Source organism: Merops nubicus, unplaced genomic scaffold (genome assembly GCF_000691845.1).
Source record: "Merops nubicus isolate BGI_N331 unplaced genomic scaffold, ASM69184v1 scaffold36242, whole genome shotgun sequence".
NCBI classification, from domain to species: Eukaryota; Metazoa; Chordata; class Aves; order Coraciiformes; family Meropidae; genus Merops; species Merops nubicus.
Window position 1 is genome coordinate 75,991 of NW_008596295.1, and position 26,354 is coordinate 102,344.

Consider the following 26,354-nt stretch of genomic DNA (forward strand, 5'->3'; position numbering starts at 1 on the left):
AGGGGACAGAAGAGCCTAAGTCCTCCTAACAGCTTTCATCACCACATACTGAAGCTCATTTCCCCCAGCAACAGGGCAGCATCCCATCTCTATGATACCCTTTATTCGACACACTACTGTTCTCCTCTGGCTCCTACTTAGGCAACATTCCATCTGAGCTGGACTACATCCTGCAATTTAAACCTACCCCAGCAGTGATGGATTCTTTTTCTCCACGTTTATCTGGAATTGCAGAGAGGAGTTACACACCAGCCTACCAAAAAAGACTCCTGAAGGAACAAATGTGTTGTTCTGTTGCACAGATGGTCTCTGACAGACTTGGGAGCAGATCTGAAAACATTCTGCAACAGGAAGAACTTCTAGGTAATCCAATTCTTTTCTGCCAGAGTACCAAAAATATTTATTTAGGTCAGGACCTGTAGTGTTTCTGTGACAGCAGTTACCTGCACATCTCTTGGTAAGTACCAAAACAATAACAGATTCTGTAGCAAATGTGTAGATTAGTTCCTGCATTGCCTGAAGAGAAGGGAATTTTCTATGAATTTGTACATACAGGGTCTTTTGGAGGTTACATTCCACAAGAAAGGTTCACCTACAACTTAGAAGTGAAGGAATAGTACATCACCTGAATTTAGGATCATCTAGAAACACAAATGCTACAATTGAATCCATAAGCACAGCAGCTGTATACTCATGCCTATTATTGCATCAGAGAAGCTTTCAGTCCTGCAGATCTAGATAAAACTCAGATTCAGGACAAGAAAACCAAGTCAATAAAAACCAAGAGAATCAGATTCCACCTCCACTCCTAATGTACAAAGTTTCAACCACGTTAACAGGAAAACTAAAGGATAGAGGGGAAATGTCCCAAGGCTAGGGGACAGAAGAGTGACTGTAGTTCCAGTGAGATGGACTGACAAGCAAAGAGAAGCTGTCAGGGCACCTGGTTAAACAGTGGCTTTCATCAGCTTGAGACAGTACTACCTTCTCACTTCCTAGTCCTACTATTATGTTATTTGCAGAAAAAAGATCTCGGCTCTGAGCAACATCATTTTGCCAAACAGTAGGCACTGTACTTCAATATCTGAAGTAACACATTCAGAGAGGGTTTCCATGCAGGCATCTACAACATTAATTCAAAGGGGTTTGCTGTGTGTAGCAGGATGGAAAACATTCACGTGACAAATGAATTGTTTCAACGGGTCATGTGTAGCTATTGAAGCCAAACTGAGTAAGGATTTGAGTGCATTATTCTTCCACTGCACTTTCCTTCAGCTTCCACAGGGAATGAGTTTGAATAACTACTTGCTAGTAAAAGCACCTCATCTTCCTAGCTGCGATTCCTGGCAGTAGGAAATGGGTTAGCAAAAAATCTTTTGTTCTCAGAGGGCACAAAAATGGTCCTTACATAATGGATGAAAACTGTAGGAAGTTTGTACAAAAGGGCAGTTCATTTTTTCTTGCAGTTGCAGGGAGTATTCAGCTACTTTTATTTAGGTGAGGATGGTTCTCTCCACATCAGAAGAGTGCTGTGGCCATCTATCTGTCTCCTACTGCCCTTTAACTCCTCTCACATGCTTAAACTCCTGTTGTTCGTTGGGTGATCATGACAAGAAAGGAGAAGGGGTTGAAGAGATAAAAGGTTCTTCTACAACAAAGCAAACAAAGAACAACTTCTTTTCGTCATAACTTCAAGCATACAGACACTACACCAGTGCTGCTGCAGCCACCCTTGGCTACAGGCTCCCATGTATCCACTGCCTGATGATGCCTCCATGCATTCCTTGCCCTCCTTTGTTCCTCTTTCCCAGCCGGGTGCCACTTGGTGGCATTCCAGCCTGTCTCCAATTGAAGGATGGCAGCTTCTCCCTGTTTTGCCAGCAGGCACATTCTTCAGCCCAGTGACTCACTTGTCATTGCAAGCAGGTTTGTGAGGTCTGTTTTCTTGGTTTGTTTTGGCAGTGAGTGTAGTGGATGTGATTTGTCTAGCACAGTAAGCTGTTTTTTATAAGTTTCTCAAATTCTTTTCCAAATTCTTGTTTGCACTGAGTGTCTCTCTGTGCTGGCTGACTCTGCAGCATATACCTGCCTTCTAACTTGAAAGTCTCCAATGTAACAGATGCAACTAGGTGAAGATCCAAGAGATACAACATAATCAGTTGTGCCAACAAATTTGTATTTCCACCCACAGTAAGTAGCTGCTAAAGAGGCAATGGGTCTGTTCCTGGGTTTTTTTTTCTAACAAGAAAAAGAATTCCTTTTAGCAGGGTTTATCCTTCTCTCAATTTTTAATTTACCAAACACGTCCTAATACACAAAACACTCACCAAGACACACATCAATAGCAGGTGGATAGAAAATATCTGAAACAAACATCCCTCCACCCTCAATACCAATCAACAGTAGTCCTGAGCAGTCAGGAAGTACTCACCCATAGAATAAAGGTTATCAAAATTCTGATGCATCCGAATGATTTCATAATACAGCTCATCATAGCTGCTGGGAGTGGGGAGAAAGGTGTCTCCATAAGTAATGAACATGTTGAACAGGTTCACGACCTAGACATGGAAGTTAAAAGAAGTTACAAGAAGAATATTTACACAAAATCTATTCTGCAACAGAAACAGTACAAACTACGTCCAAAACCTTCATATAGCTCTCAGTTGAATTACACAGTATTACATTACTTCATTGCTTTATCTATTATTTTCCTTATGGTACAGAAGAGGCAGACAAGAATTTAATAGTCGTATCTGGGGCCAGAAAAACAGGTTTCTATTATTTTGTATACAAAGAGCCACAGAAGAAGATGAAACAGTACCAAACCTGGAAAATTAAACCAAGCCTTTCCTCACATACACTTGTTTCTTTCAACAAGCAGATCCTACAGTGAGACCAAGCACTGTCCCTTCCAAACTTCTGGCAAAATCAAGCATAATGACATTCATCTGCTTTGTGGTCTTGTTCTGATATCTCCTTACCAGCCCCAAAATCCTGGATTCTTTAATAAGATTCATTCAAGATTAAGTTGTTTAAATTAAGAGGATTTTCTTTGTCTGTACTCACCATAAGAGCAAGGGTGAAGATGTTGTGCTTGGCCAGCAACACAGTCTCATTAGACATAAGGAACTTCAACAAGTTGATCAAAGCTAGGAGTAAATTATGGGTATTTTTAAAATAAAACTGAAAGCAAAGCCATTCTCAACAAGTTACTTAAATACATACGCATTTTCATGATCTAGTATAAACTGACCTAAATACCAGATGCTCACCTCTCAGAAATATATCAATTTACATGTGGGGCTGGGTTATTTTGTGGCTAAAATACTGTGCTGGACAGATAAGTGACAGCTATTTACTGTCCCATATTTATTCTCCTTCACTGCCTTCCCAATCACAGCTGCTCAGGCTCAAGGTAAGTCTCTTGCTAGCTTAGTCAGTTCACAGGAGATTTTTCCATCTGCCAGATCCTGAAGTGAGCTTTGGGGTTAGAGAATCCAACTGTCTCATTTCTGCTTCATACATCACCAACATGATGTGTGCATAGTCAGCCCCAAACTGTCACTCTTGTTGATACATGCAGTTAAAAAAAGGTAACAACCCACAGCATAGATTTTCGGTATCTCTGTGAAAATGCTGCTGCAATGGCACAGGAAAGGATATAGTACTTTATTGTGTCAGTTATCTAGGGCTGTGGAGGAAAAGACTACAGAACTGGTTCACACATGTTCTTAAAAAAAAAAAGGAAAACAACAACAACAAAAGTTCCTGCTGTAACCACCCAAAATCGGTTAGTGATAGTGGGAATTAACGAAAAAGTTGGCTAAAAGAGCTTTAACTAAGCAGGCTTTACAGCGAACAATTGTATTCCATACACTTTAATAAAATGGGAAGTTCGTTATCTTGTTTTTTCTAGTTCTTGAAATTGTCAAAAGAGAAAGCTATTTTCTTCTGCATTATAGCTGCTCAGGACTGAAAGCCGATGTCTGCTTAGAACAGATTCTTGATATAGTCTCTGCTCTGAAGTCAGCAGATTTAGACAAAACTTCTAAATTATATGGCCTACAAAGTCAAGCTGGAACTATATACAGACTTTTAAAAAGGTTCTTAATTACCTGCTAATTGGTAACTGCATCTAACAGAGTAGGCATTACTCCAATTTCTTATAGGTACAACTAGAATTTGTTAATTTGTTCTTCCCCCCCCCATTACACAAGTGTTATGCACTACCCAGTAACCAACTGCAAGAAAAATCAACTCCAGTCTTGAAGAGCCCCATAGCAACCACAGGTCAGACCATTCAGCTCAGTCCACAGGCATGGGCTATGAAATAGGAGATAAAGCACAGGGTACAGGAATGAAGTAAGGGGAATATATAGATATCCCTTCCCCCCATCCTTTTCAGGATTACAAAGTATTCACAAAATTAAAACCAAAAAAACCTACAGTAAAAAGACAGATGTGAAGACACTGGTAAGATCTGGGATTAAACAAAATTGTCAGATTCCAAACACAGTCTCACAACCACTACCTTCCAATACTCAAGTTCACCAGGAGTATAAAATGTTTATATGTGACCCCCAGAAGGGAAGCCTACAACCCTAGTGTGGGTCACTCACGGCAGACAGAAGCTGCTTCAGTTTCATCTACCAGCCGGTGTCTTGATGCTGAACTGCAAATGAGAATGAACAAAGCCCTCTGCAAACTCTAAAAGTGATTTATCTTTCAGAGCCATTCCAGGATTTAACAATCAGCAGTAACATCTCTCCCTTCCATGACAACAGCCCACCTCATGAAGCAAATACATTAATGCCTTTTCAATCCAGCCACAGAACTCCCCATTCTGCCATCACCTCATCATCAGACTGAAACTCTTGGGACCAAAAGTAGAGCCTGGATTCCACAATAATCCAGCTCTGAAAATACTCCTGTCAGATATTTTTCTGTAAAACAGCCGTTTCAAAACAAAGAAGTAGCAGGTACAGATGGGCTCTCCACCGGAGCAGAGATCCAGCTAAAAACAGGTTGCCAAGGTAACCAAGCCTCCACAGCAAAAAAAGTAGAGTCTCCTGCAGTCAGTGGACTAAAGACAGCTGCTCTGCATCTCTGTCATGGCAGCTTATAGGCCATCTCTCTATTTAATAGTCATAAGCATGGCTTCACCTCTTTCCCAGCTATGCAAGTCCACACAGCCACATCTCGTGACCAGGTGCTGCTGTTCAATTGCTAGGAGCTGGGGCTTCTGAAAGCAGAGTAGCAGAGCTCTGGATTTCCTATGAAAAGTGACATGAAACCTCTTGTTCATCTCATTGCCTCTTATTCTGCAACCAAAACCCTGCTGAAAGGTCTCTGCCAGTGGGAGGTCGCACAGCACAGTGAGAAACCACTGAACATCCAAACAGAGTGAACGTGAAAGCTACCTGTGGTGGGGAGATGCTATTTTTTTTAAAAGAATGAGTATAACCATTGTTTGTCTAGAGCATGAGAACTCACCAACTGACAAGGACAAGTACACTACAACTGCCCACTGTAGCATTTCTCAGATACCATCCTGAAACATTGCACTGCTCTAACTTGGTGACAACACTTGAAGGCACCAGCCTCTACTCAGGTGGCTCTAAGGAACAAGAATACTGTTGAAAATTACCCTATCTGCGTCTCTATAGTTTGCTTGTAAGGCAGAGCCCTGGAGTTTTCAGCATTAACAATTGTTAGATCCAGCTTCATACACCCAGTGCCCTTCAGTGACAACTACACACACAAAATAAACCTCCAGAGCAAAGCTCCAACCAGCTGAACACTTTTCTGCCCTGAGCACCAATGAGCACTGCTGCTACTACTCCTGAGCAACCTGAAGCCAAACCACATGTGTCGCTTTTTCCCTGCTGCAATCAACCGTTTGCCTCTCACGTCCCATCTGCAGGCTGTCCTCTCACACTCGCCGGGAAATTATCCGTGTTTTTCCCCATGGGAGGAGCCGTTCGATCCCTCAGCTGTGCAGCCAGGCAGAACTTTGGCCCTTGCTTGGGCTCCACCACATTGTCCCAGTTTGTGCTCTAGAATTTAGCAGTGACAGATGATTTGGGCATGCGAGCTATTTCAATGTTAACTGGAAAAGGGCACCATTTTTGCAACAGGGTCTAGAGACTTTTTCTTCTGAAGACACCTGTCTTTGGCATCCCCTATCAGGACACAATACACCCACTACGGTGAGTCTTGCAACATCCATAATTTCACAGTACAATAGTGTCACTAGAACTTTAGCAACAAAAGCAGGAGGCTGTAACTAAACAAAACCAGCAGCCATCAGTATTTCCATGCATGCTTCTCATTTTATAACCTGAGCTGAGCACACTGGCTATGCTTCTTAAATCAGCAAGAGAACACGGCCTTGAACACCTCCATTTGCAGCCTCAAAACCAAGTGGAAAAGTGCGTTGAGTGGACACTTAACTTGTACATGAAGTCATACGATTGGCTGTAGGTGAAAGTGGTGTAAAACATACAGGTCGTTTTTTTAGGCAATTTTCTCTCCCAAAGATTATCACAGCCAAAGGATGAAAAGTGACGTCACCAGCTTCTACTGATACCCTCCTTGCTTTTTAAACTGAAATGACTGCAGTGAAAGAGGGTCTTAGCTCCTCCACCAAACAGCTTTTGAGGACAGGCACTTTCCCTTATCAGCTCTTGTGGCTGGTCTGTCAGCTGAGGAGCAACAGCACCCCCCTGCTCAGTTATTTGCTGTCCTTCTTCAAGCCAATCCTCTGTAAGAAGACTGTGGGCAGCCAGAATCTCTTCTACAGTTCTACCAGGAAGGAGGTAATTCCTGTTCTGGATAGATGCCCTTCACACCCTCCTTCCCTTATTTCTCCTCTCATAGCAGACTTAGCTCTCTCCCTCTGCACCTTGTTTCAAACAGAAATATATTCAGCCCCGGCACATTTGGGATTCACACAAAGTTTTTGTTCTGTTTAGTGTCCCAGTGTTCACTGTTTGGATCACAGGAGCGTGGAGGTAGGTTAAGCAGAGAAAAGGGGAAAAAAAAGGAGTAGCACCACATCCCTTGGGCAAGTCAGAACGTAGCACAGACTCTGCCAAGAACATCAGAAGGCTCTGATGTGCTATTGCACAACAGAGCAGAAGAGAACAGCCCTAAGACACACATCAGTGAGAGCTTGGATGGGTTGAGCACAGTATGGAGGCCTCTGTTATCACATCTGCTGCACTTACAGGTCAAAAATCTTCTAATGGTGCATATAATGGCCATCAACAAAGGAGCAAGGTAGAAAAAGAGATATGAGGGCTCCTCAACTGCAGTGTAACATCAATTAACAGGATCCTGTACTCTGCTAAAATCCTCTCACTTTCTACTCTCTAGCTCTCAAGGCACAACAGGAAGAACAGTGATTTTCCCATTCCCTCTGCAAGTTTCCACTGTACCAACAGTATATTCAGTGTTCTCCTCTCAGTGTTTCAGCTCACAAGCCCCTTAGGAGGATCCCCATCCACATGTCACCACAGTGCAGCTGATAATGACATCTGGGCAACACTTCCATGCTGCAGTGAAATCCTCTGCCTGTGAGTGCTTCAGCAGCACAGTAACCACCCTGGACCTCTTACAGTCTGTTCACATATACACACTCTCAACGCAAGGTCCATGCCACTCGTAGCTCATGGAAAGGCAGATCTGATAAGGGTTACTGCACCAGACTGAAGAAGAAACTGGAGCAGAAACTAGGAGTACTCAGGAAGCAGTACTTTGATCTTTCTGAGCTTCAATTCCTCCAATGTAAAATCCTGTCTGCAAGAGCACTAGGAGTGTAACTAGGACAATGATAGCAGCCCCAGCTGTACCTGGTCAGAGCAAAGGCCACATTTCTGCCTGTAACTGGTCCACATCAAATGCCTGTTGCAAAGTAATAGGCCAAACAATGCTTTGTCACAACGCTCTTCTAGATTCCAAAATTCACCATGATCCCCTTACACAAGGGGAACTACAGCACAGTGTGGAAATAACAGACTGTGAGAACACGACAATACCATGACCGTGGACCAGCCCACTCTCCTATTCCAGGAAGTCACGAGGGCTAAGCTAGGATAACCATATATCCCACTGTGCTGTTTTGAGGAGAAGGAAAGACCCTGGAATGGAGTAATCACCTGTAATAAATGCTATACCTGAAGAGAAATACAGAAATAGGGAAGCAAAAGGCTCAAATAGGATACACTGGGATAACCCAAGTGTTAGGAGGGCACAGGCCTGGCCAGCATGGGCAGATGTTCAGCAGAACAGTGATCAAAACAAACTCTGCAGGAGATGAATATCTACAGGCAGGGTTTGACAGAAGAGAACCAACAGAGGTGGTTTCCAGATAGAGCAGTAAGAACAGGAAGCATGTCTGAGAAATAGTTACATTGCTATTACAAACTAATGCACCAGAACCCCCCGAGGCACAAACTCTCCCAGCATCCTTGGACAAGTGAACCAATTACTCAGGGACAGCACTTGCAGCTTCCTGTCAATCAGCCAAAGCGTTAGGAACCCAGACTGTTGCACCGTTGTTGCAGTACCCTCTCAGGGGAGCAGGGGAAGCAATAAAAGCTCTGTCAACATCACTATTCAACATGCTTCAGCTCCTTCCCTCAGCTCTGATAGGGAGGGAGCCCCCTACTCACAGCTGGCACCCCACCCACCTGGCTGGATGGCTCCTCTAACCACTGCCTCCCTGCTTGCTGCCACAGGCACTGCCCAATTTCTGCTCCTGGCCACCAGAGCTCTGTGGCAGACAGCAGCAGGCTCTTGGCAGGCTCCCCATCACCAGCATCTCAGCACTCTACAGCTGGTCCCTCTCCTCCCCACGACCCTCAGGGTGTAAGTGTGAAAGCAGCCTGGATGCTTAATGAGAAACAACGGCTTGCCAGAGGGCTGGAGCACATGCTGGTGTAGCCCATCGCTCCCAGGATCAGTCAGGCCACTTCACTGCTAGTCATTTACTGTCTGTATATAGTCCCCATCCCTGGTACTCGTTGTTCCAACCTAACCACAACCAGTGGGATGAAAATTGCAAGCTTAATGGAAATGCTAATTGCTGATGCCAGAGCAGTGTTGCTTGATAGCAACCCAGCAAGCAGTAGGAAACCAAATTTTCCAACTTCAGCTTAAGCTCAGACAAACAATATGCTTTCTTCTTAAAAAACAATAAAAAAAAGCACACACCCACAAGCTTAATTCCTCTTTAGAGGAAAGGGAAGTGTTGAGCTCAATTCTATTCTGTCTGACAGTGCAGGTTCACACTGTTAATTAAATAGGAGTCTTGGGAGTTAAAGTTGCACATTTTTGCATGAGGTTTTAAAACAGAAAAGGAGGAGCATCTGGAGAAAGAGGAGAAACATTGTGTGAGAACTCAGAAAGGCAGCAAAGTAAGGGACCCAGGAGTGCTGCTTCTTGAAAACAAAAGGGGACAGGGATAAATCACTGCATTCAGTATGCTGCAACCCCTCCGTGCAGACAATGGCTGTGAACAGCTCTGACTGTAACACTTCTGTCATCAATGGAACCGTTTCCCAGGAGAAATTATCACAGTATCTCCACTAGGTCATCACGATCTGCAAACTGTTAGGGATTCACAATCAAACAGCTCCAGTATTAGCTACCTTGTTGCAAAAAATAATTTGACAGACAGAGCAACATATCCAGATGAGACCTGCCAGGCTGAGGCAGGATGACCAAAAGGTAACTACACATTTGTCCGCTTAAATTAAATGCCTTTGTGCTCGTCTGAGCAAGGTGTTGTTGATGAAGAATTCCCACCCTTGATCTTAGCAGGTGATCAATAACAGATACAGATCTTGTATTATTCCTTTTCTCTCTACTAGCACCCAGGCCAAACTCTTTATCAGTATTAAAATATTAAAATGTGAAGGCAACTGCAATTAAGAAATAGAATGCTAAGAATTTAAGTAAAAGCAGATGCTTTATAAAAATGCCCCACGCAGTGAATTTAGAACATCCTCTTTCACAAAAAAAAAGCCACTGAGGTTTTGAATTTCTTACACTACCTTCCTTACAAGACTTATACCAGTACATTTCACCAAATGACTGTACACTCTTACCACAATTTTTTTAGCTTTGGGTGAAGGAGGTAACCTGGAAAGGTTAGCATGAAATTGGGCTACCAGTTGAGAAAGGCAGCAGAAGACTACACGCAGACATTGTCAATCTTCCTTCAGAACCTCACGTCTTCTGCTTGTAAGTGGGCTTTGTAAGGTGGGATTGGGGTTTTCTTTGGAGCAATGAGGAGTGCTCTCAGAAGTACAAATTAAATCAATGTTTATCAACCCACAACGTACACCAAAAACACAAACAAAATTTATCTTTCCATTTCAGTTCTTTGCTAAATTAATTGAAATGGCTAACAGGATTAACAGCTGAACTCCAGCACCAAGCTTGTGCCAACAATGCCACACACCCAACCAAGCACCACTATTCCTATCAATAAAGAAAAGAGACAACTCTAAGGACTGCCACCTCCCACGACCTATTCCATGGCACATAATAGTTGCACCTTTAGTTCATGTGAGAAACTATACTCTTCCCAAAGATTTGCAGAATTATTTCACCCCCTAAAATACTTCACTAGAGTCAATAAGCACAACTGCTTGTGAACCCATTGGCTCCTACTCATTGTTCCTACTAAACAGTTGGCCAGTATTATCTATTTTCTTTCCATTTCAAAGATAAGGAACAGAGATAAAGCTTGCTAGTCACATGTCTACAAATAAAGGTAAGTTGCCACAGAAGAAGGACATTGAATACCTATTCTTGTCCTTCTTGGCACACAAAGAACTCCCAAGCACAGCTGCAACAGTCAGAACATCATTCTGACAAAAAAAAAAAAAAACATCCTTTTCTCTCTCAAATATACATTAAGAAGCACTGGAAAAAAAATACCTAGGATACACACTAGATGTTAGCTCTCATTCCTGTGTTTTCCACACTGAAGAACGGTCCCAGGAAGGCATTTGAATTAGAGAACAGGAAAAAGGATAATTAGTCCCACCCCTGAGAGCTAAGAATGCTGAATAGCTCCCCTTCCAGATTATTCAAAGGTTTTTATCCAGCAACGCTCCTCCACCTCCCTTAACCCTCTAACCCCAAGCTCATCCTACCCAGACCCTCCTATACCTCCTAACACACTCTCACCTCTAATTAATCTTGGGCTCTCCATTCTCCCAGGTTGAGATCCCCTCTGGCTCCAAGACCTACCCAATCCATCAACTCAGAACTCCCAGTCCTGCTGCAGCTGCTCAGCAGCTCACCTTTCACCAGCCTGGACACTGTTCTCGCCTCTTCCTCCCTCAGCTCCTGGTGCTCCCACTGAACTACCACTGGGAACTGCAGAGGGGGCTCATCCTTCCCCTTTTCCAGCCTCACTCCTCAGCAAGGTGGCACTCATTAAAAAGCCAGCACCTCCTTGTACGCAAACAACTCATGGGATCCCAAATCTCCTTCATGGCACATGGCAGGGAGCTCTCAATCGCATGGACATTCCCATGTGCAGCTCTGAAAAGTCAGGCCAGCCTCCCACTATCAAAAGGCATGCAGAAATGAGAGGGTAAGCAGCAGGTAAAGCTTGCATTAGGTAGAACGTTTACCTACAAAGGTGTTAACACCTCAGGACTTGTACTATAGTTCCCTTTATAGTGTACAAGCAGTGCAGTGATGTCAGAAAGCATTTCTGCTGGAAGGCATATGAAAAGTCAACTGTCATTAATAATGACTTTTTTTCCAAAACAATATGTTCAAGTAGAACTTTTTAACAATGACAAACAGACCTTCTTTGTACTCACCCTACATTTCATGAAAGTGCTTTACGCTTAACACCCAAGCTCCTGTTCCTTCTACCCTATCCCTACACATGACCTTTATTAGTTACCTTTGAAGATGTTGTGCTGAAGGGACCATTATCTTATGCTTCCAATATCGTTCACAGCTTAAAGACATTTCTTTCTGTGTCACTGTATTATAGAACTCTTGACTGCACAGAAGTTACCACAGTAGCCTTACTATACCATCAGCTTTGGCCATGACTGCTTCCTCTGAATTCTTAAAAACTTCTGAGGCCAGCAGAAGGCAGTGCTGTTGGATTTTGAACCTGGATAGCATGTTTTAAAGCCACGTGAGACATTCTTCAAGCTTGCCAGAAGGTCAAATTTTAGGTCTTTAATTCTTTTCCCTAAAATCTTTAAGTCACTTTGTAACTGGCCAAGCAGCTCTGCAGCCTTTCAAACTCATGTGATGCTGTGTGATCAGGCATTTTCCCAGTGAGCTAGGCTGCTTGGTATGCCAGTATATGAACCCTGTCTTCAGAAAAGCTGCAAGAAGACCAGCTTCCCTCGCCAGGTAGCTGCTGCAGAACACGACAGTGACAGGAGGATTAGACACGAAGGGGAGATGTGACATCACCTGATTTCCAATCTGTTCAGCAACACAAATCAGAGGGCTGAAGCAGACCTGATCAACAGCTGGAGAACCAGAAATGTCACAAGCAACAAACAGTACCAGTAGCAATATTTCAGCCAGAGAAATAACAAAGCAAAGTGCAAGCGGCCAAACAATGCCACCTTAAAACATGGACTATATAAGGGTGTATTATAAATATTGAAAGTGGTTTTTTTCCTCCCCCACAAAATGTTGCTTCTTTATTTCAAAATGTTCCACAGAGGAACCTTTCACCTCTTTAGTATTCACCCAAGAAGATTTTGAAAGAAATACAGAAACTGTCAAAGATATCCAAGGAGTCTACAAAAAGGAAAAAAGTATATTTTGTCCAATGGCATTGCAAAAGTCTGCTTTGATACTCCTAAAATAAAAATGGAGAAAAAATAACTTCACAGTGCTACACATTTGAAGCAACTTCATTTTAATAGGGCATTTGGCATCTATCAAATTATCTAAGCTACAAAATAAGAAATTGTAGCCCTTACATGACAAAAATTTGGAAACTGATCTTCAACGCTTCATGACAAAGTTAATTTTTAATCCTATTTGCATTCAACTGCCTTAATAAATAGCTATCTGACCATTTAATTTTTATTATCTACTCTTGCTGTTATAAGTCTATATTAAAATTACTTTTCTCTTTCTTTAAACATGGCTTTTGATTGAAGCAAACCATAGCAACTGCAAAGAAGTTACCTGCATCCCCTAAGCTCAGAGTGAATTGCTCAAGCATTACTAATTTTGAGGTGGGAGGAGTTGAAGAAATGAGGTCTTTTTATATAAAAAGCTTAAATGACTCATGAAAATTCTTTTGGCATAGCTTATACATGCTTGACAACAACAACATATATAGCACCTTCCATCACTCAAGTGCTGCACAAACTACTAAGAGTTCAACAGTTAAAAACAAAATCCCACCTTTATGACCAGCAAAGTCAAAACCACTAGGCATAACATGTTACTTGTGAGAGCAGGAAGCTGGTTGTTACTGAGTAAAGTTTCATCAGCTCTACAAAATACATACACTTGGCATTCAATAGATGAGTGTTTAAAAGTATAAAGTACTTGGAATAACAGTCCATGAGACTTCCAACCAGCCAAAATGTCTGTAAGGGAACAGATCAACACAATCGTATTCACTTATGGTTTCTGACCTTGGCCAAATTTTCAGGCTAATCACAGCAATGGTACACTGGCACAGAAGAAAAACCTGAAGATTTTCTCCTGCTCTCAAAGGGAAGAGACACATACCAACCACAGATAAATGAAGCTAATAATCTGCTGAAAGGGTCTATTAAAGAGGAATTGTGTTCAACAGTAATCTCTAGATCTGAATGTCTGGTCCACCCATTAGTAACTGCACTTAGTAATTGTTTTCATAGGCTAATCAAATTACAATTGCTTTTAGCTCTCCAGAACTCTTTTTAGGATACTCCAGAACCTAACTCCAGTAGTGATCTAGTATCTATTTTCACACTACTTTTAGCTAGAGCCAGCTTGTATATACTACTTTTGCCACCCACAGATCTTCCTCTCTGTCAGTCCTGCTTCCAGCTCTCAAATTCCTGCATCGTTCTCTGTCAGCTAAACACTCTTGTTCATCTGGCCAGCACAGCTAGAGATTTAAACTGTACTGGGTGCCACAGTCCTCGTCCCTTGACTAAATAGGAATTAATCTAATAGGGAAGCTAAGACTCAGTAACAAGACTGATCTTCCTCAAGCTCAGATGTGGAAAAAGGAAGTCCAGCAGAAGTAAGATTATATGTAGGCAATGTGCCACATAGTGGCGTATCTGAAAAACTATGAGGTATCACAGACAGCACAGTCTGACGAGTTGCCAAGTCTCATCAGCACAAATCTCCTGAGAGATGCCAAACACCTGGCTCCACTGCTTTTCTCTGCAGTCATTGCAACTTAAAATCAAAAAAGGAAATGCAGAAACTTTCTCAAAGTGCTGCTGCCCTTCCATACTGAAGACAAAGCACCCACACAGGAAGAGCATCTATCCATCCATCACATGACATGAGTGGCTTTCCTTAATTAGAGCTGAGCTAACATTAGAACCAGCAAGTGAAGAGAAGGCCCCATACATTGCTAATGCTTCCACCTACAGCCTTTATCTCAGTTCCTCTGCACCCTATACTGACTACCTACCCCACAGTATTCCCTTTGTCTTCTTGTCCCACTCAATCTTCTGCCTGAAACAACTCTCCTCCTTTTACGTGTCAAGTAGAATTCCCTCCCTTTCTTTCAGCACTTCCTTACATCAATTCCCTCTAACCTCTTTCTTCCACTCCGCTCTGTTGGGGGGCTTCCATTGCTATTATCCATGCTGCATAACAGGGACACTGTTTCAGTCATCACACACCTTGTCATTCAAGAAGACAAGCGTGGGCTTGAAGACCTTCTGTAAAGTACACCTGATGGGGCAAGCTGGGATCTCAGACCTCACAGTGAACAGCTGCTCCCTTTCAGCTGTTCATCCAGCAATGATAACTAATTCTTCGATCCAAACTAAAAGCCCAAAGAGGAATAGTCTCCCAAAAAGGGCAGAAAAGTCCCTGTGGTCTGGTTTGGAATCATCTGTCAGATGTATCAAGACCAGAGAAATAGCCATTCTTTCACACTAAAGACAGAAGCATTCCAAGTAATCAAAGAGCAGCTTTGACAGAGATAAGACTTAATTACAAGATGATCTATCAAGACAGGGCTGACATTTAGCATTTAGTCTGCCACACACAGCACTCTAGAAATACACAGAGCAGCCAGGAAATGTCCTTTTAGAGGTGCACATACCATTCAACCCAGAGCCTGTATAAATCACCTAGTACTACTGAAGAAACTCCTCAACATCCTTTAAGGAAAAAAATTCAAAACATGCCTACTGTAATTTACTCCCACATAAGAGTATCTCCCTAAACACACAGAAATCTAGAGTAAGCATGGGGCTCTTCAGCTACATAACATGAGCAGATGTCCAGGTCCTTCACAGAACCCTGACTAGTCTGAGTGTTTTTTACTTTACTGCTTTACTTCTGAAGTATGTGCAGCACTGCTGAGGCACTTTGTATTTTGGATGCACTACGCAAACATCAGCTAATTATCAACAGCTAACAAGAACACCCCAAGACACTGAATCTCAGGGTGTATCAAGAATTTTTATTCCCCCTTGCCAAAACAGGTAAATTTAAGAATTGACAGATGCCTACGAGTGTGCTCTCTGAACTATCAAACAGTATCTTCAGGCAAAAGGCAGCATATTTGAGACTCCATTACCATCAGTGCAAGACTCAGCTCAGCCTGGCCAAACAGGAATGGATTTGGTTCACCAGTAACTGCCAAGAAGGTATCACACATGCTGTTAGATGCAGGTTTTATTCACAATAGACATCCCGATTGTATACACTCTTCTCCTGAGCCAGCACTACACTGCAGCCATGCCTCTAGGGGCTCTGTTTGGAAGAAAACTGAGAAGAAATCACTAATCCCTTAATTAGGGGCACCCACTTCACCTTCTACAGGAATAATTACAAAGTCTGAATGGGCGACGTGTCACACAAGGCAAAAATCTAATAACTGAAAGTGACTCAGATTGTTGGTTCATTTCTCTGTACCAACACTCAGCTGTGCAAAGCTACTGAAGGGAAGTACTCAGTGTTAACTGAGAACAGCTTCACAAGCCACTCATCACTACCTTCTTCAAAAGCCATCCTCCATCAGATTTCTGATGGGAGTTGCATTACACCAGCCAAGTCACTGATCCCAGGTCTCAAGGACAGCTCCAGGAATACACAATTAGGACCACGTTCCCTTGAATTTTCATAAATCTCTTGTCTAAGCCACAACAGCTAGGGGATTAACTGTACATTCCTAGCTGAGCTACTTCACTGCTTGCAAGGTAAGAATAGAACCACACACCATATCCACAAAAGTCATCTGTTAGGTGTCATCATCCATTCTGCTACCCCCTTCCTCAGACCTCCCACACAATGACTGCATCATAAAACACTCCAACAAAGCTATGTCTGCTAGATTATGAGTCAAATCCCATAATACTTATCTATCTTGAGATACCAGTGGCATGAACCAGAGTATCTATCATCAATGCAAAGGTCAGAGTTAAAAATCCTCTCTTCCCTCCCACTAACATTTCTAGGTTGCTCTCTTCAGAAGGAGCTGCACACACTATTCTATGTGTACCCATCTCTTACAGTAAAAGGGAGAAGCAAGGTCCACCTCTCTTTACCCAAGATCCTATCTCCTTTCTATTCACAAATACCTAAGAGACAATCACCACTGCATAAAACATTACTCCATTTCTCCAATCAGGTGAAGAGGGACTCAGGTAATGGAACAGAAAAACAAAGGCATTTGGATACCATGGTGATCATGGCCAGACAAGAAAGTAAATTAGCTACCATTATGATAATGAACTGACTTTCCAAAAGAGGTGATTTGCACACTGCAACTAAGAAGCAAAATAAAGATGCTTTAACAGAATTGTTGCTTGATGTTTAACTCTGTAGCAATGGAACAAGGAGTCATGGCCTCTAAACAGCCACCCACTCTGGGCTTTTCATATTTGACTGTCTCTGCAGAGAAAAAGTACCTGACCAGAGCTCCCTCCAGGTGTAATGAAGCCTCACTCTGCATTTCTTCTGGTAGCAAAGCAACTTATGCACAATCTGAATGCACCGCCTGGAAAAGAAAAGGTAAAGGATTTGTTACACTGCATTTCCCAGCAATTCCACATCAAACCTGGAAATGTCCCTGAAATCAGAAACAGAAAAATAAGTAAATTCATGGCCCACTAGAAGAGGATGTGGCTCATTGTTTTAGGCTCCAAGAGAGAAGCAAAACCCGCAAGAAAGAACCACACACGACAACAAAAGGGGCCTGTATGCCAGTTTAAGCTCAGCATGGCTAGACTGACTACAAATGCAAGTTGTTTATATTTAGATAATACTTTCCACTCTTTGCTGCCCTTAGCTGAAGGCCTCCTAAGCTCCACAAAAGGAGTTACTTAACTTGCAGACTCCATATCATGAGGTACAGCACTCAAATTTTGTAAAATCTGGACATAGTGGAGCTTTTCGCTTTCTTTGGCCCAAATGATTAGGCTAAAGCAAATGACAGTCAAAGAACCTGCAAGATTTTTAGCTTGACTGACTCATTATATATTTAAGTATATATAAAAAAAATTTCTGTCAAATATTTCAGCCTCCTTAAACAAATAATTTAAGTATGAGCTTTGGAATGACAAACGAATTCACCTGTAAGTTCTGAAACCCCCGAACACACAGCTAGTATACTTGAGGTCTCCAAATCCCGTTGGTCTCTAGAGTATCTGGTGTTCATACAAACTCACAGGTGCACATTCTTCACAAATAAAGTCAGAACTAAATGAAGACAATGAGTACATTTTCTAGCACTAGCTATCATTGGAGGACAAGATAGAAAATATATACAAATTCGAATTTGTTAGACCTAGGTATTTTTAGTTACTGATATTAAAAAAAAAAAAAACAAAACCACACCACTCTCTGAAAAGACTCTACTGAAAGACACTACACAGACAAAGACAGAAATATCAAATTTTTAAAACTTGCATTGAAGTTACTCAAAACGGGGTGAAGAATTCAAAATAATGCTTTAAAAAGCCTTATAGAAATAATATGCAGAAGGCATACATCATTCTTTTTAGGCCCTAAGATGATCCTAAAAATACCCTAATGGGGTAAAGACTGAAACTAGCTTTAGATTACTAAAGGTAAAACTATTTATAACAGCCAAATATCACATTAACTGCTGTATTTCAGATTGGATTCTCATAAATTCAACCAAGAAAAGCCAGCAAACCTGCTAGGGTACAGACAGCTGTCTTCAGAGAAGGAACAGCAATCACTCTGGGGACAGATCTGCTACTTCTGATATTACTCATGCCAGACAATGCCCAGTACCTCTCCACCTATGTATCTGCTTGGTTGTAAGATTCAAGTTGGCCTCTGCAAAAAACCTATTTAAGGAACTGACCAGAGAGAATCTGGCAATGGCTAAAGTATTTTTTTTATCATTACAGTAGCTGTTAAGGCAAAATATTCTGCACACATCTCAGTATTGAGGCCCTGTGGTTGTACAGAGTAGCATAAAGCTTTCTAGGTGAAATCAAAGCATGGAAGGATGAGGAGGGGCACAACAGTCCTAGCACCCCTGCCTAAGGAGCTAAAGCACCAGCTACCAGCCTACAGACTCCCAAAACACACTGCTTCAGTTAGGAAACTAGTTACGAAGTTACCCACTGTGGTGGGACGCCCTTGCTTTTTAGCTTTGTGCTGAGGGTGCATAACACACATAGTGAACATAAAAAAACACCCTTGGTCAAAGCAACCTGGATTTCTCTTTTAAAATATGCCCTCCTTTGAGCAGCTTCATACTGTCACCTTTAAAATGCATTGCAGAGAAGTATGACACTCTTTGTGCATTCAGAACACCCACTTTGTCTGCAATAACTGCGTCTGCTATGGGATGGTTTCAGACAGGAGGGTAGTGAAAGGACTGCATAAACATGCCAAAATGAATGGATACAGATGTCCACTGATGGTTGCTCCTGCTCATTACTTTTACTCTCACAGGGTTTCTAGATGTCACCTTACTCATGAGCCCAAACATTTCACAACACCTTTCTTGTAAAACTCCAGTGCGCTACACCCACACACAACTAATTCTCTAATTGTCATTGAAAAACACATCTCTCACAAACTAATAATTGAACTGTAAAACCCTTGCAAAGGCACTGGAGTTGCAGGGTTATTTGGGCAAAATCAGAACATACTGAAAAGTTACCTTAAGAGAAAGCAGCCTATGTATCTTTATCTCTTCTACAGAATATAGTGCTGTTCAGGCCTTGGGGAAATTCAGTACTGTACAAGCAGTCAGAGCAAAGCTTATGATCTGTCTAAATCCTATTTCTGCCCTCCAGGCTAAAGCAGAACAAAGCATTCTAGGGGGCCTCCTGGGACACATGGAGTGCTCCTGCATAGCCCTGTACTCTTCTCTCCTTTTCCCCACTGCTGAGATTTACCCCTTGGTGCCTAGCAGCCTATTTCAGGCTTAAACCTCTCTCCCACTCTCTCCCATTGCCTTCCAGGCCTCACACCAGTAGTCCTTGGTTTTGCAAAACTGTCTTTTCAGTTTCTAGACCAAGATTCAGCTTCTGGAAGTAGGGAATTTTGCAATGACTGTTATTATGAAATTTCTTTAAGATTGAAAAGCTCTTTGTATTTGATCAAGTAGATCAGGAAATTGGTCTGAAAGGTGGAAATTTATTTTGCTTTCAATTTTCTGGCACACAGAGCATTTCAGAAGTAGAAAAAGTTGCTGGGAGAGTTCACAAAAAGCCATCCTGCTCCCCACCAGCCACAAAGTGTTATTTCAGCTAAAAGATTTCTCTATGACTAGAATGCCACCCAAATTCAAACAAAATCACAAGTCACCCCACAGACACTTACACATAGAGATCCATAGGAAATTCTTTCATCATGTGTGTGACAATGAACTCCACCATCAAATCTAACAGAAAAGAAAATTATAAAGTAAGTATTGAGCTAGCTACAGTTAAGACAGCACAGAAGTCAAACTACCCCACCTACCTACCTCTACCAGACAATAGTCCTGTTTAGATGAGAGAAATTACCCCGTGTTTTGTTTATTTGTTTTAAAGAGAACTACACATCCTCTGGAATTTAAAAAACAAACAAACAAAAAAATATCCTACTGGAAACTGAGGGCACCTAATGTAATTTTATTTGAGGTTCTGCTTCCCCATATGCTTTCCCCCACTATTAGTCAAAGAATACACCACAAATTCTGATGCTTAGAATTACTCTCATATTTCAAACCCTGTCAGTAAAGGAAAATTCCATTGAGAAGCACATTTTAGAAAATCATTCTTACCAGAAACAATGCACAACCTAGAGAGAAGACATTGTAGAGAACACTTATTTTTCCTTAAAATAAATTGTCTGATCTTAACACAGACTAAGCTTCTGCTTAAGGCTCATCAAGGGGAAAAAAGAAAAAGAGGCAGAAAGAACATCTCTAACATTTAAGGGTTCCCAGTGTGAGGATAAGAGGCAAAGAGTACAGAAATAAAATTGAAAGAGATAAGTTACTACAGTTCAGCTAATAAACACTAACTGAATGTGTGTGTGTTCTCTGCCCAATACAACTTCAGTATAAAATGCTTAACCTATGACAGTGGTAAAAATTATGAGATGTAACCTCCTAGGGTACTAACAGCCCAGCAATACAACTGAACATTGACTAAAAACACCCTAGTGAAAGAGTGCATGCAAGCTGATGCCTAGAAAGACTCTGCATGCAGCTGTTGTGTTTTAGCTTCAACAATCACCTGTTTGAAAATGCTGGAGTCTGAGACTGTTTCCATATCATCAGGTTCAAGAGTCATTCAGGCCCTATCCATTTCTGCACCCATTTATGCTTTTGGCCTTCACAGCAGTGTCAGAATGTAGTCATACACTGCATGAAAAGTTTTCAATTGAGCCTCCATACCCACATGCACAAACAACCTTAGCTACTGACATTCCTTTTTTTTTTTTCCCCCTCAGAAAAGGCTAAATGCCAAAAAAATACCTTCCCTCAACAAACATCTGTCCTTTGTAGGTTTGCCCTCATTATATCATCTAGAAAGTACAATCACCAACTGTTATTACACTCACGTAAAACTGAATTTATTTATCAGCTGCTTTCCCTATTGTTAGTTATTCAGATACAAGGGGCCAACAGGCTTCTGCAAAACTTACTGTAAATGTATATAGGATTTCCTGCTACAGAACAGCAATCTCGGATTTAATTTCTCTGTGAGGTAGCCAGGTATGGAGATGAGTGGTCCATTGCTGGAAATACCTTTAGTACATAACTGCCCTTCTTTTAAAGTCCATTCACCCCTCCTCTTAATCCACAAAGCTCAAAGTATTTCTATTGCAGAAGAAAAGATGCTCTGGGAAGCCCAAGTGGAAGGCCACAAGAGCACACAGGTACTCTGACAATACTCACCAAGCACCGCACACACCAGCGGGCGACAGGGCAGGTTCTTGTCTGCTGCTTTCTTCCTATGCCTCATTGGCTTCAAACACACAAAGATGAAAAGATGTCAGCAGAAGCCCAAAGTGGCATTCTGAGTATTACTGTATTTTTAATGCAAATAGTACCATCAGCACAGGCTTCCCTTTGTCTTTTTCTCCAACTGCTATCTCACCTATGCTAAACCTAAAGGCCATGTCTGGAGCAAATTTGTGCCTATTTCTCAGTGTGCTGACCACTGGGGTTTTGTTTTTCTAGCTGTGTAAGTGGATGGTACTGTTACATAACCAGGATGAGGGTAGGGGAAGACAGGGAAAATAATAATAATTAAAAAATAACAACCACACAACACACAATAATTCCTCCCCCTCGGTTAACATATTGATTTGCTCCTGGCCCAGGAGACTGATCCACATTCTTAACAGCGTGTGCAGTATTAAATGGCTTTGGGTTTTATTGTAACTGACCAGAAAGGTGAACTGAATGGCAAGTTTGTTGTTAGGTGGGAATGATTAACATCTTCACAGTATGCTCACTATTAAGATGGTTTTTACTGTCCTGGACTAGTGACACTTTCAAGTGCTGCTTCACAGTCATATGAGGTGGAACTTGTCAGTACCACAAAGACAGAATGCATCAAGTTAAGTTAACCAAGTTACTTGTAACTACAGAGCTTCACAAGCCACGTAAAGACACTTCCTCCACAGATGACTATAGGAAAATTCTCTGGAAAACCTTCCCCCCCGAAGGTGTGTCAGCCCAATCAGGATGAAGCATAAGCCAAATTAGAGCACTCAGTGTAACTGCAGCTGGCTATTAATAAATCACATAATGATTGCTGAAGATTAAGGCAGAACATTCTCTCTGCCATCGATTTCCTCAGAGACTTCATAACGTACAGCTCCTCCTCAGCTACACAGGGCTTCACCAACAAGGCAACCTGCTCTTTGTTCTTTGAAGGAGTGTGACATTCTGAGAGCAGTTTCAAAATCATTCCCCAACTACTGCATTTCTCACAGCATTTCTATATGCCTTAGCAGTCTAGGTTAGATATCTGTGACACAGTTTTCAACATACAGGATCTCAAATCCTGTGTCCTCATTCCAAAGAGAAAACAGATCATCTGGAGGAAAAGGGGACATATAAGAAAGCTGGGGAAGGACTTTTTAGGAGGTCTTGTAGTGGTAGGACAAGAGGTAACGGCTTTAAACTGGAAGAGGGCAGGTTTAGATTAGAAATTAGGAAGAAGTTTTTCACTATTAGGGTGGTGAATCACTGGAACAGGTTGCCCAGGGAGGTTGTATTGTACCCCAACACTGGATGTGTTCCAAGACTAGGCTGGATGGGTCTTTGAGCAACCTGGCCTAGTGGAAGGTGTCCTTGCCCATGGCAGGGGGTTTGGAACTTGATATCTTTAAGATCCCTTCCAACTCAAACCATTCTATGATGATTCTTATGAAAAGACTCACCATCCTGTGAAGGTTTACTCGAAAATTCATGTTATCATCATGGAGAAAAGCATTAGCATACTGATCCTATTGAAAAGAGCAAGAAAAGGGAGGAGATATAATTAGCCACCAAAGTGCCCAACATCTTCCATTTATCTGTCAAATCAGGTGTGTTTCAGTGCAAAACTCCCAACATGTAGCTACAAGGTTAGAAAGCAACTTGTCTCCCCTTATAATCCATACCCATGTCTCCAGTCACACAAAAGTATATCTCTCCTGATCCCAGTTCCACTTCAATTACAGTTTGTACTACTGCTTGTTTTATTAGCAGTTTATTTTCCATGCTCCTCCTCTGCTCATCAAAACTCTGGACTGTACACACCACACCGTGAAGAGTTTAGTAAGTGCTGTACAGCACACGAGGTGGTTCTCCAGCATTCAAGTTCCTGTGACTATGTGGACAAAGGTTTATATTGGCATTTTGATAGACACATGCTAGAAGGTACTGCAGTACTGGCAGGTAGGTTTATCAGCTGTCCCTCCCCTCAGGCAAAGCTCATCCAACGCCAGCTCTAAATCAAAGTGACTCCTCCAGGCAAGGCACGGCCAGCCTGGGTAGTAAATATACCCTCCCTTTAATATCAGGACCAAAACATGCCTTCACTATGAAGAAACAGATTTTTTTAACTTGTATTATCTATGCAACTACCTGAAGAATTTATGTGCTAAAAACATTTAATTATAAACAACTGAAATGCAGATGATTAACTCTGAGGCTGCGCCCTGAAGAAACTTTACTTCAGAACCCTTACACTGGCTATCAACATCACTGCCTTTTATTCTTTTTTAAGAATGAAAGGTCTTTACCTGCAAGCAAGCAAAATGCAAATGCCACCCAAATTCAATCACCATCCAGGATATTAGTTTAGCCATGAGTACATACTTCCCATGAGATAAGACCACATTCAGCTAGGACGGTTGACACAGTTCTGTGATACTTTCTCACCATACTACCACTCGTCTAGCTTGTAAGGACCTACAGCCATATGGTTTTCTTTCAGATTTCCATCCTTCTTAGGAAGGAAGGATATGGCATTGCCCATGTTTACCATAAACAGCATAGAGCTGAAAGCCACTAGCACATTTCTCATCTAAAAGCCACACCACAAGGTTACTCAATAGTTAAGAGAGAAAAGACTTAGGTTCACTCTTTTCTCTCTTCATCCCTGGGAGCTGGCTAACTCAAATAAGATGATCCAATTTTCAAGTTTCAAGTCGATTTTAGCAGTACTGCATGAGATTTATTAGCAAAACATTAAGTGCCCGAGGTCCTCGCTACTCAGTACCACTGCAGATCTTCAGCTCCAGCTCAACAGGAGCAGGGGATGTGCATGCAGATAAAGCTGTGTAACACACCATCTGCTGAACAGTTTCACACAAGAAACCTACCTCTGCTATGCACGTCAGGATAATCAGACACAGCTTCCCACTGTGTAGCCGGTGCTCGTCTGCAAAGAAGGAAAAAACAAGTCCTCTATGAGCCACCAAGCCTAGCAAAGCTGAAGAGCGAGATAGCTGTTGCAGGAACAGCCTTGGAGCTCCTTCATGCCCCTGCTTCCTCCATGATAGCTAATAGTCTAGCTACTCCCATTAAACACTCACCCTCCAGCCTGACCACTACATCACATCAATTTGTCACCAGTCTGTGCCAATAACAGTTTCTGACTTGAACCTCCAATTATCAGTAGGGCTTGTCTCATTCAGTTTTACTTCCAGAGATATTCTAAATACTGGGCCTAGTCTTTCTGTCACAGTACAAACACTTTTCCCTATCTTAGACAAGATTAAAATAAAAAAAATAAAAAAACACCTTTGCATTGGTAGAGTCATAGCACAAGTGTAGCAGAATGACTCCTGACACTATGCTCAAAGGCCTGAGTTTTAACCCCAATATTGAGACAAATGACCTACTTTGCTCTGTGCAAAACCATGAAAGAAGGAAGCCTGCAAAGACTTAGCATTTTAAGCCAAAGGAGTTCCACCCTGATTGTGTTCTGCAACTTGTTATTCATCTTACAGCTGCAAGCAGCTTTTGCCCTGAATGACAATTGGAGGGCTGAAAGACTCCTGGAGAGAGACTAAGGCAGAAGAATGCAGTTTTTATTTGGATTATTTAAAATTCTTCTCTCTCAGTTTTAACCCTGAAATACCATAAAACCAAGATACCTACAGTCTTAGAGTAACTTAGGATGGAAGAAACCTCTTGTCCAATCCTTGCTCAAAGCAGGGCCAGGTAAAATCAGGTTTTTCATAGCACTGTCCAGTCAAGCTCATTTTAAAATCTTTGTTCTAAAAAACAAACCACTCACACCACACACCCACAAAAACAAACAAACAAACAAAAAAAACCAACAACAACATGCTTACAAGTAAATAATGAGGAGGCTTAAAACTGTACATTCCTGAGACCTCCAGCAGCTTCTCTAAAGCATAAGAGCCTTGGAATCAGATTTGGAGGAGAGGGAAATCTGAAACAGTCAGATCACTTCATATAAATCAGAAGACAGCATTAGCCAAACTCCTTGCATCTTTGAAGGTCACTTTTACAAACACTTTGTTAGTTAGTGTTTAGTTATTGTAATCTATAAAAATGGATAGAATGAGCTTAGCTAGCTGTTCTGTCTAGTCCAATGCCTCTTTTCTTTTCTACACTGCTGAGGGACAGGTATTTAACAAGAAGATGTGCCCTGAAGTGTGCCAATTTCATCTTGCTGCACCAAGGAATGGGAGAGTTAAAAGTCTCTCCTCTGTCTCCTTAACTCAACTAAAATGCTTAAGTGAAAAGTCTTCTACTCCAGCAAATAAGGAGAAATGGCCTCAAAGAACTCTGATACACTGGAATCTTGTTATTTTCCAATTGTAAGGCCTCCCTATATATTTTTGTAGGCACTGCTACCACTTCTCTCTCTGGGGATCATGCTGTAAAGGCTCTTGTTTCAGACCAAGTGCTCTGCCTTCAGCCAATGTGTTGTGACCATTATGCCATTTTCAGCTGCTACAGGGCAGCCACACAAGCAGTTAGTACTTTCACAACATCCTTTGTTAAAGGAACAAAGCAGACCACCTCCTATGGGAAGGTGTATCACTATGAACTCTATTTTACAGATGGGAAAAATGATGCAGAGTTCTTATTTCTCCCAAGGCAGCTGCCTCTGAGTGACACAAGAGAGAAAACAAGACTAGGATCTAGCAAATGCAATCTATTAAATTATGCTCTCTGGGACGGGACCAAAACAACTGTC

General features: G+C 41.9%; 1 protein-coding gene across 1 annotated transcript in view; it reads right to left on the bottom strand.

Annotated features, from left to right (window-relative positions):
- Nucleotides 1-26,354, bottom strand: part of LOC103769160 (chromosome unknown open reading frame, human C10orf76) — a 117,699-nt gene that overhangs the window by 66,450 nt on the left and 24,895 nt on the right. The window contains exons 15-21 of the mRNA XM_008936336.1: nt 24,502-24,560; nt 23,074-23,139; nt 21,578-21,647; nt 20,011-20,071; nt 17,112-17,200; nt 3,067-3,149; nt 2,432-2,558 (exon numbers count right to left, since the gene is read on the bottom strand). Coding sequence (XP_008934584.1) covers nt 2,432-2,558; nt 3,067-3,149; nt 17,112-17,200; nt 20,011-20,071; nt 21,578-21,647; nt 23,074-23,139; nt 24,502-24,560 — 555 coding nt within the window. The remainder of the gene's footprint in view (nt 1-2,431; nt 2,559-3,066; nt 3,150-17,111; nt 17,201-20,010; nt 20,072-21,577; nt 21,648-23,073; nt 23,140-24,501; nt 24,561-26,354) is intronic.